The sequence below is a fragment of the Lepidochelys kempii genome, chromosome 2 (genome assembly GCF_965140265.1).
Source record: "Lepidochelys kempii isolate rLepKem1 chromosome 2, rLepKem1.hap2, whole genome shotgun sequence".
NCBI classification, from domain to species: Eukaryota; Metazoa; Chordata; order Testudines; family Cheloniidae; genus Lepidochelys; species Lepidochelys kempii.
The window spans coordinates 39490943-39503834 of NC_133257.1; the positions used below are offsets into that span (position 1 = coordinate 39490943).

General features: G+C 44.2%; 1 protein-coding gene across 2 annotated transcripts; it reads left to right on the forward strand.

The window, feature by feature from the left end:
- Positions 1–2598: 2598 nt before the first annotated feature.
- COX6C (cytochrome c oxidase subunit 6C) lies at positions 2599–12162 on the forward strand. 2 transcript variants are annotated; one of them, XM_073330459.1, is made up of 4 exons: positions 2599–2705; positions 3935–4062; positions 7867–8005; positions 12044–12162. In XM_073330459.1, exons 2-3 carry the CDS (start codon positions 3949–3951, stop codon positions 7990–7992), a joined length of 240 nt encoding a protein of 79 aa, XP_073186560.1. In that variant the 5' UTR covers positions 2599–2705; positions 3935–3948; the 3' UTR covers positions 7993–8005; positions 12044–12162. The 2 variants fall into 2 exon arrangements, with proteins under 2 accessions (XP_073186560.1, XP_073186562.1); XM_073330461.1 differs by having other exon boundaries at positions 7867–8001.
- Positions 12163–12892: the final 730 nt, after the last annotated feature.

Here is a 12892-nt window from a genome sequence, read left to right on the forward strand (position 1 = left end):
AATATAAAGAATTGCTAAATGGTTAAGATTAAGAGCTTTGTTAGTTACACTTTAATTTACAATTATGGATAGTGCATGAATTTAGATGAGGTAACATTTAGGCCAACATGAGTGTCATTTAACTAATTCTCCTTTTAAATAGAATTGCTGATTTGCTTAAAAGTGATGTTATTGCTGACAGGACCAAGGTAACATGTTGTGTTGGAAGATTTTAGGTAAAAAATACACAAACCTGTAATGACAAGAAATCCCCTTTACTTCGGGTGACCATAAAAGAAGACTAAGGTAGTAGTTAGAAGGGAAACATGGGCAAATCATCACTTTATTTTAAAAATCTTCCTATTAGTTGCTAACCGTCAACAAAGTGCTTGTTTTATTTACAGACTGCACCAATCATGCTTATCAATGAACTAAATCATCTCATTTTATCTACCATCTGCTCTTGCACCAATTCTGGAGATGTGTGAGAATCACCATTTGGTATAGGATAGGAAGTGGAGCAGGGGGCATTAGTTTGTTGGCTAAACAGCGAGGAAAGTATTTATTTCTGACAAGGATGACTAAATGGAAGGGGCCCTGTGCAACTGCATATGTACACAGGCCTACTAAGATCACTGCTCAAAGTGAAAGAAAAATGCCAGCAATCCTGAAGTGCAGGGCTCAACCAGGTGGCACAGGGGTCTAATTTGGACTTTATTGCAGTGTCACAACAATGTTGCTTGCCTCCTAGGTGTGATTCTATGCCTTTCTGGGGTTGGACATGATGGCCTTTTACTTATGAAGGGGGCTGTTGTTGGTCTGGAGGTCGGGATGGATCTGTCAGTCATGTGGGGTGGGGCGGGCTGTCGTCAGTTGGGAGGGGTGGTACGGGTCTGTGGTCAGTCAGACAAGCAAGGGCTGTTGTTGGTCAGTCAAGATGGGGCTGTTGTCAGTTGGACAGGCGGGGACTGTTGTCGGTCAGCTGAGGTGGGACGGGGCTATTGTCGGGTGTGGGGGGGCTGTCGTCAATTGGGGCAAGATGGGGCTTCCGTTGTTTGGGGCAGGGCTGGGCTGTCATTGGTTGGTTGGGGTGGAATGGGGCTGTTGTTGGTCGGGGCTGTCATTGAATGTAGTGGGGATGTCATTGGTTGGGGCAGGGTGGGGCTACTCTTATTCGGGGCAGGACAGGGCTGTTGTTGGTTGATTGGGGTGGGATGGAGCTGTCATAGGCTGGGGCAGGGCTGTAATCAGTTGGTCTCAGCGGGGTTGTCATCAATTGAGGTGAGGCAGAACTATTGTTGGTTGGGGCAGGCTAGCTGTCATCAGTTCATTGTGATGGGGCTGTCATTGGTCAGGATGAAGTTGTCATTGGTTAGTCGGAGCAGGCAGAGATGGGGCTGTCGTTGGTCGGTTGGGGAGGTTGCAGCAGGTCTGTCATTGGTCAGGGCAGTCAGGGTGGGGCCATCATCGGTTAAGGCAGGATGGGGAGGTCGTCAATTGGAGCAGGGCTGTCACTGGTCAGGGAGGGGCTGTTGTCGGTTGGTCAAGGCAGGGCTGCTGTCTGTTGGGGTGGAGTAGGGTGGGGCTATTGATGGTGAGGGCATCTATCGAAGTCCGGGAGGTGGATAGGTCCAAGCTCACCCACATCTGAAGGCCCCTCTCTCAGTCTAAGTGGGGAGGCCAGGGCTGTTGTCAGTCAGATGGGACAAGGCTGTCACTGGTCGGGACAGGGCAGGGCCATCATCGGATGGTAGCAACATGGGCTGTCATCAGTCAGTTGGGACAGGGCTGTCATCGATTGGGATGGGCCTGTCATCGGTCATGATGGGGCTGTGGTCGGTCGGTCAGGGTGGGGCTGTTGTTGGTTTGGGTAGGGTAGGGCTGTCGTTGGTTGGAGTGAGGTGTCATCGGTCAGTCGGGGCAGGGCTGTCATCGGTCACTTGGGGTGGGGCTGTCAGTCAGTTGGGATGGGGTGTCATGGGTCGGAGAGGGGCTACTGTTGGTCAGGGTTGGGTGAGGCTATCATGGACCAGCTGGGATGAGACTGTTGTTGGTCTGAAAGGGGCTGTCATCAGTCAGGGTGGGGCTGTCATCAGTCGGAAGGGGCGGGGCTGTCGTCTTTCAGTTGGAGCGGGCCGGGGAAGGGCTGGCCTTGGTTGGTCATGGCAGGGCTGCTGTCGGTTGATTGGAGCAAGCTGGGGCAGGGCTGTTGTCGGTTGGTTGGAGTAGGGCGGCCAGTCGGAGCTGGTCAGGGTGACGCCACTGTTGGTGGGTCTGAGCAGGTTGGGGGGTGCCTTGGTCAGTCGGGGCGGGGCTATCGTTGGTCAGAGTGGGACAGGACACTGTTGCGCACTGCAATGTGCATGCAAGGATGATGCTGTCACACTGAAGGCTCCTGCAAAAGGAGCAGTACGGGGTGGGGGTGGGGCTCCTGTCATGCCCTTGCCTAGAGAGATGGTGGGGTAGCCAGAGCCACAGCAGGGGAGCTTGTCCTCTCCCTCCCCACAGCTTTTCCTTTGCCCTCCCTCACTCCCTCCTTCCTCCCCCTCCATGGTGGTCCCCTGCTGTGTTGCTTAGCCCCACCCCCATACGAATCTGAGTTTAGTGGCTCGCGGTTTGAGCCGGGCGGCTTGCCGTAGCCTAGTCAGTGTGTTGCGCATGCGCGGCTGTAGTTCCGTAGTCGGTGTCCGGCTCTCAGTGCGGAAGGACCTTGGTACTTTGCTGAAGTGAGTGGCGTCTCCCCGCGCCCCGCTCTCCCGGAGCTGGTCCGCTAGCCAGGCGCCCCCGCCTTTCTCTTCCCCCTCCCCCCTCCCTTTCCCCGCCCCGGCGCTCCGGGAGCCCCCGCGGCCGCCTCTGACCTCCGTGTCCCTGAGGCCTGCGGCGCCGCGCGGCCGTTACCAGCCTCCGCGCATCGTGCGAGTGAGGGGCCGAGCGAAGGGCCTGGGAAGCAGGACGAGGCTGCGAGGGGGGCGCGTGCGAAAGAGTTGCCCGGAGGCTCGGTCACTTCTGGGCCTGGTACTGACCCGGGCGTGCCTGGGCCGTGTGAATCTTGTCCCCATTTTGTCACTCGGTTGGTGTTTGTGGCCTAGGCACCTGCCGCAGGCCAGGGGCGGGCCCTGGCCTAGTTCTCTGCGTATGATCCCCGGGGATGTGTATAAAGTTGGACAGTGGAGTAGGGTCTCTGTTACCATGGGGGTCTGACCTACAGACCACAGACCACCACTGCCTTGCGTTCCCTGCCAGGAGATGGCAGACCGCGAGGTGCAAACGGAGTTTTTTCAGCAACAGCACTTTTATCTGAGCATGACTGCATCTGCATTTGGAGGGCTTTGCTGGCATAGCTGAACTGGCAAAACTCTTGTATAGACAATTCCTTACATTCAGTTCTATGTCTCATACGACCGTGTGCACAGTCTGCTGCACTACTGTGTACATGGCACAATAAATCCCTGTTGAAGAGATGTATTACTTTACAGTAGGGTTGTCTCTCACCTTTATTTTTTTAATCTAGTGCATTAGTCATACATGATGCTATCTAGCTTAATAAAATACGGTTCCTGGCCTAAAAGAATCTGAGTATGACTTGTCTCAGGAATATAAAATGACAGTAGACTTCATAGGAGACGGAAGGGTATTGTGTGGATAAGACACCATAAACAGTAGAAAGAAAAACTCTTATCAACTAGTCTATTATATGTAAAGTATTTAAGGTCTGTTGTGTTTTGATAGTTTCCTCTTACAAATAGATTGTCCTCAAAAAGCATCTCAGATGTTGTAAAGAGGTATTTTAATGGAGGGGATGATTTTGCATATGTTGTGAAGCTACTCTAGTATTCTCTTGTGAAATGTTTAGTCTAACAAGTCTGTTATATACATAGAAAACAAAATGCATCAATTAGGACAGGAACTTTCTGTGTACATCTCTTAATAAATTTCCAATGTATTACTTTCCTAGGAGAAATCATCACCATGTCATCTACTCTGTTGCCCAAACCACAGATGAGAGGCCTCCTGGCCAAACGGCTGAGATTCCATATTGTAGGGGCAATGATTATATCCCTGGGAAGTGCAGTTTTGTACAAGGTGAGGTCTAATAACATCTGTGAACCCAGTTCATCTTGACCAATCTATATAGCCTTCTGGTTCAGGACTTTGACTTGATTTATCTGTTTATGAGAAAACTGCTGTGGTGGATTTCTCATGAGCATGTCTCCAGAGTGCTATGTAAAACCTTTTTGGTGCTTCTTTGAGAGGAGTTGTTCCTATTTTACAGATAACCTTTGATAGTTTGAGTGACTTGACCGAGGCCACGCAGTTGTTGGCAAACCTTGGACTAATCCTAGGAGCCAAGCATTGCACAATTCATGTCTACACTGCCCAGTTAACATGAACTCTTACCTGGCTTTTAGCCCACATGGTTCATACAAGAAAAAAAAAATCTGACCCAGATTTGGAAGTGCTTTAAGCCTGGGTTATTTTATCTGGTGGAGGTGGGGGTTAGAATACAGGCTCCACTTTAATCCAGACTGCTTTTAAGTGAGGAGATAGTCCTCCAATGCCTTCCCACAATTTTTCCTGAAGGACAGTCAAGTTTTCCTGCAGTTGAGTGGGAAAGAATCCTAGGGCATCTCACAACTAAGAACAATGAGATATGTCTGCATACACACATGGGTGAATGAGGACACAAATACTGGTAGGGGTTTGCTGTTAGGATGCCCACACCCAGGGTAGGTTAACATGGATGCAATCACCCAGGTTACTTGTGCCGTTCAGACATAGCCCTAGTGCTGTGTGCAGCTCATGCTGGTTTGACCTAAAAAATTTAAAATTGGTGGTGCTCAAACTGGTTCATGGACTGGCCTATGTTTAATGTAGGATATTTATTGAGGGGGAAGAGGGGAGAGAGAGATGCTTCCTGAGGAGGGTCCCACTTATGAAGTTATCAACAGAGTGATGGTCTTTGAAACTCTTAGCTAAGCAAGATGGGCAAACTCTCTGCCTTGTAAAAAGAAAAGGAGTACTTGTGGCACCTTAGAGACTAACCAATTTATTTGAGCATAAGCTTTCGTGAGCTACAGCTCACTTCATCGGTGAGCTGTAGCTCACGAAAGCTTATGCTCAGATAAATTGGTTAGTCTCTAAGGTGCCACAAGTACTCCCTTTTCTTTTTGCGAATACAGACTAACACGGCTGTTACTCTGAAACCTGTCATCTCTGCCTTGTGTAACTTAATTTCATTTCATAGAATATCAGGGTTGGAAGAGACCTCAGGAGGTCATCTAGTCCAACCCCTTGCTCAAAGCAGGACCAATCCCCAGTTTTTGCCTCAGTTCCCTAAATGGCCCCCTCAAGGATTGAACTCACAACCCTGGGTTTAGCAGGCCAATGCTCAAACCGCTGAGCTATCCCTCATCCCCCTCATTTAGGAGAGTCAAACATCTCTCAGCCGTTTCTGCTTTCTTAGAGTGGGTTAACCCTTCTTGGCATACGCATTGGCATCTGAGTATTTTGTAAAGTTGTTGTAGAGTGTAAAATAAACATCTAGACTGATCTCTTGTAAGATGAGGTCTTCCTCTGTGTTTGCAAAGTGCTTAAGGGACTTCAGATGCCGCTGCAATAGAAGTAGTATTTTTATTGTATTAATTATTATCTGCTGGATGCTCATAAAGGTTGAGAGCCACTTTTTTCAACTATCTTTAGCCACCATTGAAAGCCAGAGAATTGTTAATAGCCTTGATATCATGCTTTGGTCAGAAGACTACCTATGTGCTCAGTGGAGCGTCTATCATTATTGTTGACAATCTGTCTGATAAGGTACAGTGGGCAAGGTGGATACAGGATATCTCTGGAGGGATAAGGACAACATGGTGAAAAAATAGAACTCTGGCTTAAGTGTGAGGTTGAAGACCTTTTTCTTTAAGGATTAGGGGCAATGCCACATGAGTGAAGCTTTGCTTTCTGGGACCCTAAAGAGTCGTGCAGACAGAATAGCGGTAATTAAACACTTTAAATACCTTTAATACACTGAATGCACAACTATCACTTTTTATGTCTTAGGATGGCTTGATTGCCTTTATTACTAAATGTTTGCTAGATTGATGAGGTGTGATATCTTGCAAAAAAAGTTTCACTCAAAATTAATTACCTAGGCAGTCTAAACACACGCATTCAGCAACTCATTTCTAAGTACATAGAATAACTGACCCTCCAGTCTCTTACTAAACTTCGTTTTTGTCACTTGCAACATTTAAATTTTCAGAAAGCCCTAGCTGAAGATAGCTGTAAATATTAAGGTTTAATTACTGTTATTCATCAGTAAAGCCTAGCTCTGTTACCAGCACAGTCAAAGGCTTCAGCTCCCCTTGGAGAGTTGAAAAAGAGTCCATTAAAGTAAAGTAGCAACTTACCAGGACATAACTAAACTGACACTTGATGTATCATTAATCACTGCAATGCTTCTCTTTTTTTAAACAAACCTGGAGCATATGTGGTGGGGCAATCTTTTAAAAAAAAATATAGGGTCAGATTTTTGGGTATGTACAAAGAGCACACTACAAAAACTGGGAATGCAGATAGGGTATAAATCTCAGTTTTGTGCTTTTTCCACCTGGGTCTTCTGTGTGAAGAGCCAAGCTCCTCACATAAGAGCAGTTAGTTTCCTACACTCTTGTTCCTTGCTTTGGCACACTTCGTTGAACTGAAGGGGTATGTGTGGGAGGACTAGTCTTCATCCACTGGTCCCTTAATTATGTGCATACATGGCCAAATCCTGCAAATGTACAGGTGTATAACTCCACTGACCTCTGGCATTCGTCTAGATTTACATCAGTTTAAAATACCTGCAGAATATGCCCCTGGTCTGTGAATATTGTCAATTGTCTTCTCTCCTTTCCTAGCCAGCTATGCTCACAGCTGGTATAGAATTTGAGGAAGGTGGGGATGGGTAAAGAAATTCATGTATGGTATCTTGCCCTTTGCCACTGCTGTGCCCAATCAGATGATTCCTCAAGGAGCTCCCAGATTTATATGGCCATTCGGTTGACTAAAAGATTCTATCAAAACAAATGAACCACAGCATGGAGCACAAGGGTGTGTTCATACTAGGAAAAAGGTGGCGGATGTTCTCACCTTATATGTGAACACATGGTAATTAGCACAAGGTAAAATCTTAGTGAAGACAAAGCAATTTGTAGTGTTCATATGTGTGAAGTTAAGTACCATGTTAATATTAAACTGCCTTGTCTTCTCTAGGATTTAATTGTGTGTTAATTAATGAGTGTGAACCCACCTTTTTCTTAGTGTAGATGTGGCCAAAGTGGGTGCATCACTTTGGCTATTTGCTTTGGCAGCCCCCTTTCCGCCTTTTATAACCTTACAGAATTGTTCTAACTGTAACTCAGTTTTAGTAGGAACGATAGATAAAAGGGCATCCCTAATTCACTTAACTGTGTGATTGTCCATGGGCATATTAAAAGTTTATTTCTAAATCCTTTAAGAATAGAACCATGACCAGTTGGTGACAATTTTTTGAGAGAAGATGATCACTTGGACTTCTGCACGTTATCTGACAAGGAAGAATAAATTTACTGGTGTCCTGAAAATTTAGTAATGCTGTTTGTAAATCTGGTTCCAATTTTTAGATGAAACAACACTAAACATTTGTTTTCCCATCCATTAAATAGTTCAGGATCTAAATCTGAATAAAAGTATTGCTGTAACCTGCTAATATCTAACTGTTCTGTGCTGAACTAAAGACAGCTTTTTTGAGATTGCAGTAGTCTTGTATCAGGTGATACGGCACCACCAAGTGAATTACAAGCTTTCTGCATCTGTTACACAAATTTTTCTACTCCTTAAAACTTAATTCTCTACCTTTTTGCATTTCAGTACGGCGTGTCTGAACCCAGAAAACAAGCATATGCAGACTTCTATAAAAACTATGATTCCATGAAGGACTTTGAGGCCATGAGGGAAGCTGGTGTGTTTGAAAGTGTACAACCCAAAAACTCATAAGCAGCATATGTAGGTAATAATAAAATGCCTTACATCAAACTGATCTCACTAACTTCTGTTTACATTGATACACTGGAAACTTCCCATTTTGATTTTTTTGATCAAGTTCTACCCTTAAATTGGCTTCCAGTTAAATGGAGGTGAGAGTTCCTGAAGTTTAGAAAAGGAAAAAGGGTCTCAGTGGGAACTACAGATAATGTTTCTTTTGTTACTATATCATTAGGGCCAGTGATGATAAATGCAAAGTATTGCATATTGAGGGGAAAAATTGAACTACTTATACACCCTTTGGGGCTAATAAATTAACAGTATTAACTTAAGGAATGGACTTGGCATCATCCTCATCTCTGCGTGATGTGCAGTTGTCAAAAAAGCAAAATGTTAAGATGCATAGGGAGTAGAAAATATTATATAAATCAGTGGTTCACCCTAACTTGCAATAGTGTGCAGTTATGGTAACCCTATCTCAAAAAGGAAGACACTCGATGAAGAATTGGGATATGGGATATGAAACTGAGATTGATTTCTTCATTGACAACTTTCTTCCATTTCTCTTAAAACTACTTCTTCAAAGACTGACCAAGGGCAATGGCTTCTCCATTCTTTCGGTGCTCAGGAATGTTCACTGTGATCATCACATGATGATTTATCTTTCTAAATTATCCTGGCCAACTAGGGTTTGACTTCTAGTCTCATTCAGTTTGTTACTTGTTAAATGAACAGGTCAAGTACTGGACTTAATGGTGTTAATGTTTGTCTTGCTTCCACACACAAACATAACATCAGATAGCAGCTGGTTCTGGTATAACAAACGAAGGATGATGGATGCTTCTCATATAGTTGTAAAGTAAAAATGCAAAACAGAGTAGTGTAAACTAATAATGGGATTATTGACCATCCTTTTATTCTTCCTCCCAATGGAAATTCTGCATGTTTTTAGGAACATGTAAGAGTGTGGTAAATAACATAGGGATCACTTTACCTTTGTACTCCTACCTTCAGTTTAAGATCATAATAAAGAATACTGCTAATGTATGTTTATGTAAACTAACTTTTTCAGGCACTTACATCACCAATGCTTTGGTCAGGTGGCCTTCTTCAGGGTGTTTTGAAAAGCTATCTGGCAAGAATGTCAGATCTAAGTATGGGAGGAAAATCAACTGAAACACTACTGCCAACAAACTTACAAGTTTAAAACTCTTTAATTGAAACTAAGAACAGAGCTTTGCTGTGCAAACAGAGCTAAAAGAAACTCTTGATTACACCAAGACACTGTACGCATTCCAGTATGCAACCAATGTACAAAAGTCTTTCTCTGACCAGGTTGAGTGCACCTGTTTGTTAGAACTGTGAAACATTAACTAGCTCAAGGCTTTAAAGGGATTTTGGGATTATCCTTTCCTCATCATTTACCCAGTGGCATTAGTTGAGAGAGAGTGGCACAAATACTATAATCTTAATCTGTAACTGTGCTTAGGTAGAGCATTAGAAGAATTATCAACAGATGTGGAGATGTAATGCAAAAATATCCTCAACTTCTGCAGTAGGAGAGAAGCTGGTTGGGACCTACAGTGATTGTAGGGTGCATATGACTGCCTAGGTCAGGGGTTCTCAAACTGGTGGTTGGGACCGCTCAGGGGTCACAAGGTTATTACATGGGGGCGGGGGGAACGGTCACAAGCTGTGAGCCTCCACCACAAACCCTGCTTTGCCTCCAGCATTTATAATAGTGTTAAATTAAAAATGCTTTTTTATATATTTATAAGGGGGCTCACACTCAGGCTTGCTATTTGAAAGGGGTCACTAATACAAAAGTTTGAGAACCACTGATCTAGGTAAATCAGAAGGAGGGGGAAAGAGGAGATATAATTTAACATTGCTGCTTCTGACATCTGTGGAAGATTGCACCTGCACTTTCTGCCTATATAGTGAATGGGGAGATCTCCCAGCCCCTCCAAATATATATATGAAACTGGATGAAGGTTCAGTTTTGATGCTATTTTTGCTATGGACACCTGTCTTGTAGGAACTGTACTAATACCAACCTGTTGAAGGTCTGGATAAGTAAATAGAAAATTTGTCATAGGCTTTCGTGATCCATGCTGAAGATGTGTTAGACTATATCTAATACTGCAGCAAATCCAGTGGTTTGGACTGACTAACTTAAAAATAGACTCTGAAAATCCTCTTGTTTCCCCCCATCCCTTCTCCCCAATTTTAGGGCTAATACTACTGCTTTTAACCTGCTGTTTTTGGAATGTTTCTTGCAGTTACCAAAGAGGAAGTAGATCAGTGATTAGCATAGGACTTGAGAGACTGAGGTTCAAATCCCTGCTCCGCTATAAACTTATGCATGACATAGGGCAAAGAGGTAGGACTAGCACTTCAAAGAGCTTTCAGCACTGCAGTGCTGAGTCTTGCAATGCTTGACTTTTGGGTGTGTTGCTACCGGGTGGAATCCACAGCCCCAAGGTAGGCACCTAGGATGTTTTATAATGCATGAAAAGAGTTAGATGCCTAAGAATGAGACCTAGAAAAACCAGCATGCTGTGTGGGGAGCTGCTGAAGGTACCCAAAAGAAAATGCTGAGGAGACCTAAACCCCGTTCCTCAAAGACAGGTGACTAGGTCTGGTTTGGAGAGAGGCTCCTCTCTCCATTTGCATTCACAGCCATGAATGAACCCTCCCTGGAAGTTAGGTGTGTAATCTCTTTCTTGCCGCCTCCTGTGTGTCCTCCTTTCCCCCCATGCCCCCTCCTCCCCCCAAAAATAGTGTCAGCAGTGGAGCCACTCTTACCCAGGCTGTTGCAGATCTGGGTTCAATTCCCCTGTCTGCCTGATTTGGAGAAGGGAGGTTTGAATTCTGGTCTTTGTCATCTCTGGAGAGTGCCCTAACCACTGTGCCGTGGGGTATTCTGGGGCAGGTCTCTGAATCTCTGCCTTTGCTCAGCTCATATTTAAGTATTTATACACAGTGGAACAGCTTCTACAAGAGAGATTGAGACCTGCTGCCGAATACCCCAACCCAGTGGTTAGGGCACTCTCCTGGGGATACCAGAGTTCAAATCCCTTTCCCCCCTGGGGTTAGGGTAGCAAATGAGCCTGGGTGTCCTACAGCTTGTGTGAGTGCCCTAATCGAAAGACTAAAAGTTATAAGGGGGAACGTTGGCTCCTCTAGCTATTTTGGGTGGGTTTAGTCTGAGTGCCTATTGGATAGGGCCCTGCATGTAAGAGAGCTAGTTTGAGGATTCTGCTGGGGTTTAGGCATATGCTAGGCATCTAGACCTAGGCAGCTGTGTGAATGCTCACTGGCAGATTTTTAGGTACCTAGGGGACCTACAGAGTTAGGTGGTAACTGAGCGGGGATATTGAGGAATTTAAATGCCTCAGTCCAACATTTAGGTACCACCAAGTTGTTTTGTGGATCAAGCCCATAGTACTTCCATTCTCCATCTGTAAAATGGGGATAATAGTCCTTCCTCACAGGCGTGTTAAGGATAAACACACAGGCTGTGAGGTGCTCAGATACTGTGGTAATGGGGACATACAATATAGATGTTCTGGTGCTACGGTCTTGCATGACTCTTGTCATAGAGCGCAGCTGTGAAGGATTGAGATTGAGGGTGTTTAGTTTAATACAGAGAAGTAATTTAACAAACATGGATTTCTTCCTTTCCAGGTAATCCACCTGCATTCATTTGTTTCCTCTGTTGCATTCCTTTCTTTTTTAGGCTTCTTGCTACAGTACTTAGTAAGATGTCTTATTTTTTCCATCATACACTTGTGCATTTATCAATGCTGTGTACATAATGAATCTTGAAGGCTGTTCCAGATCTTATTTTGTAGCTCTTGATTTGTTCCATGTTTCAGTTTTATTTACCACATGCAGTGTCTTAATAAGCCATGAGGAAATCATAGTGGGAAATTTCTCTAGACTAAACTACTGGCATAAACACTTTTCCTCTCTGTTTGAATTCATACATCCTAATGTTTTTACTTCTGAGAGCTAGGATTGTCCAAATATATTAACTCGTGTTTTTCTTATTTTGCAGATCATCTTCAAGGAGACTTGACAGCTTAAACTTGTTTCTTCAGTCAACTGTAAAATGTGTAATACACTTCAGTGGCGGGCATGCTATAGTGTAATTCAATAAACTAAATACTTAATGAAGCTTATTTATCTTAACTGTTGACCATGACTGTTTAGATGCTGAGGGAAGGGGTGGAAATTCAGGTGGTACTCTTCATATAATGCTAAAGACAAGTTGAGAGATAAAATAGAGATCCTGAACCCTTGTGGTTACTAAAACTAGTTTTTTTCCCAAGAGTAGGAGTGTTATCTCCATTATTCTGGCCAAAATCAGCTGAGCCAACAAATTTGCAGGTAGGCAATACAGACAGCATTGTTTGCTTTCTGGCCTAAAGTGTTCAATAGGCAACAGCTGCTTGGACAGCACTTTCAGAGGATTCCTATAAATAGTATTTACAAAAAATTGAAAGGTTTTTTGCTTAGGTTACAAAGTTTAAAATGTACCAGAGTTAAGGTTTCCAGGGCCACATAATTTCCTCCCTTCCCCTTCAAAATTCAACCTGTACTACTGAATGAGGCAAGGTCCTCTTGAGAATATGTGGTCATGTAATTAAAGACAGCATCCTAATGCATACACAAAAGGGGTTGCAAATTAATATTGCCCATGCAACCTTAATCTGGCAGTTCCAAACTTTTGACTGATAGAACTCTTAAATAAAATGACCTTTAAGGGTTGTGGGTTGACTGGGAGGTGTGCATGGGAGAGTTTTGAGTCATTAACACTTCCTTCCCTATCACACTCACATTCATTGGAGGAAAGGGGGAAGAAACAGACACAGGGAAGGGGAAAGGTGAGAGAACAGTGTGAGAT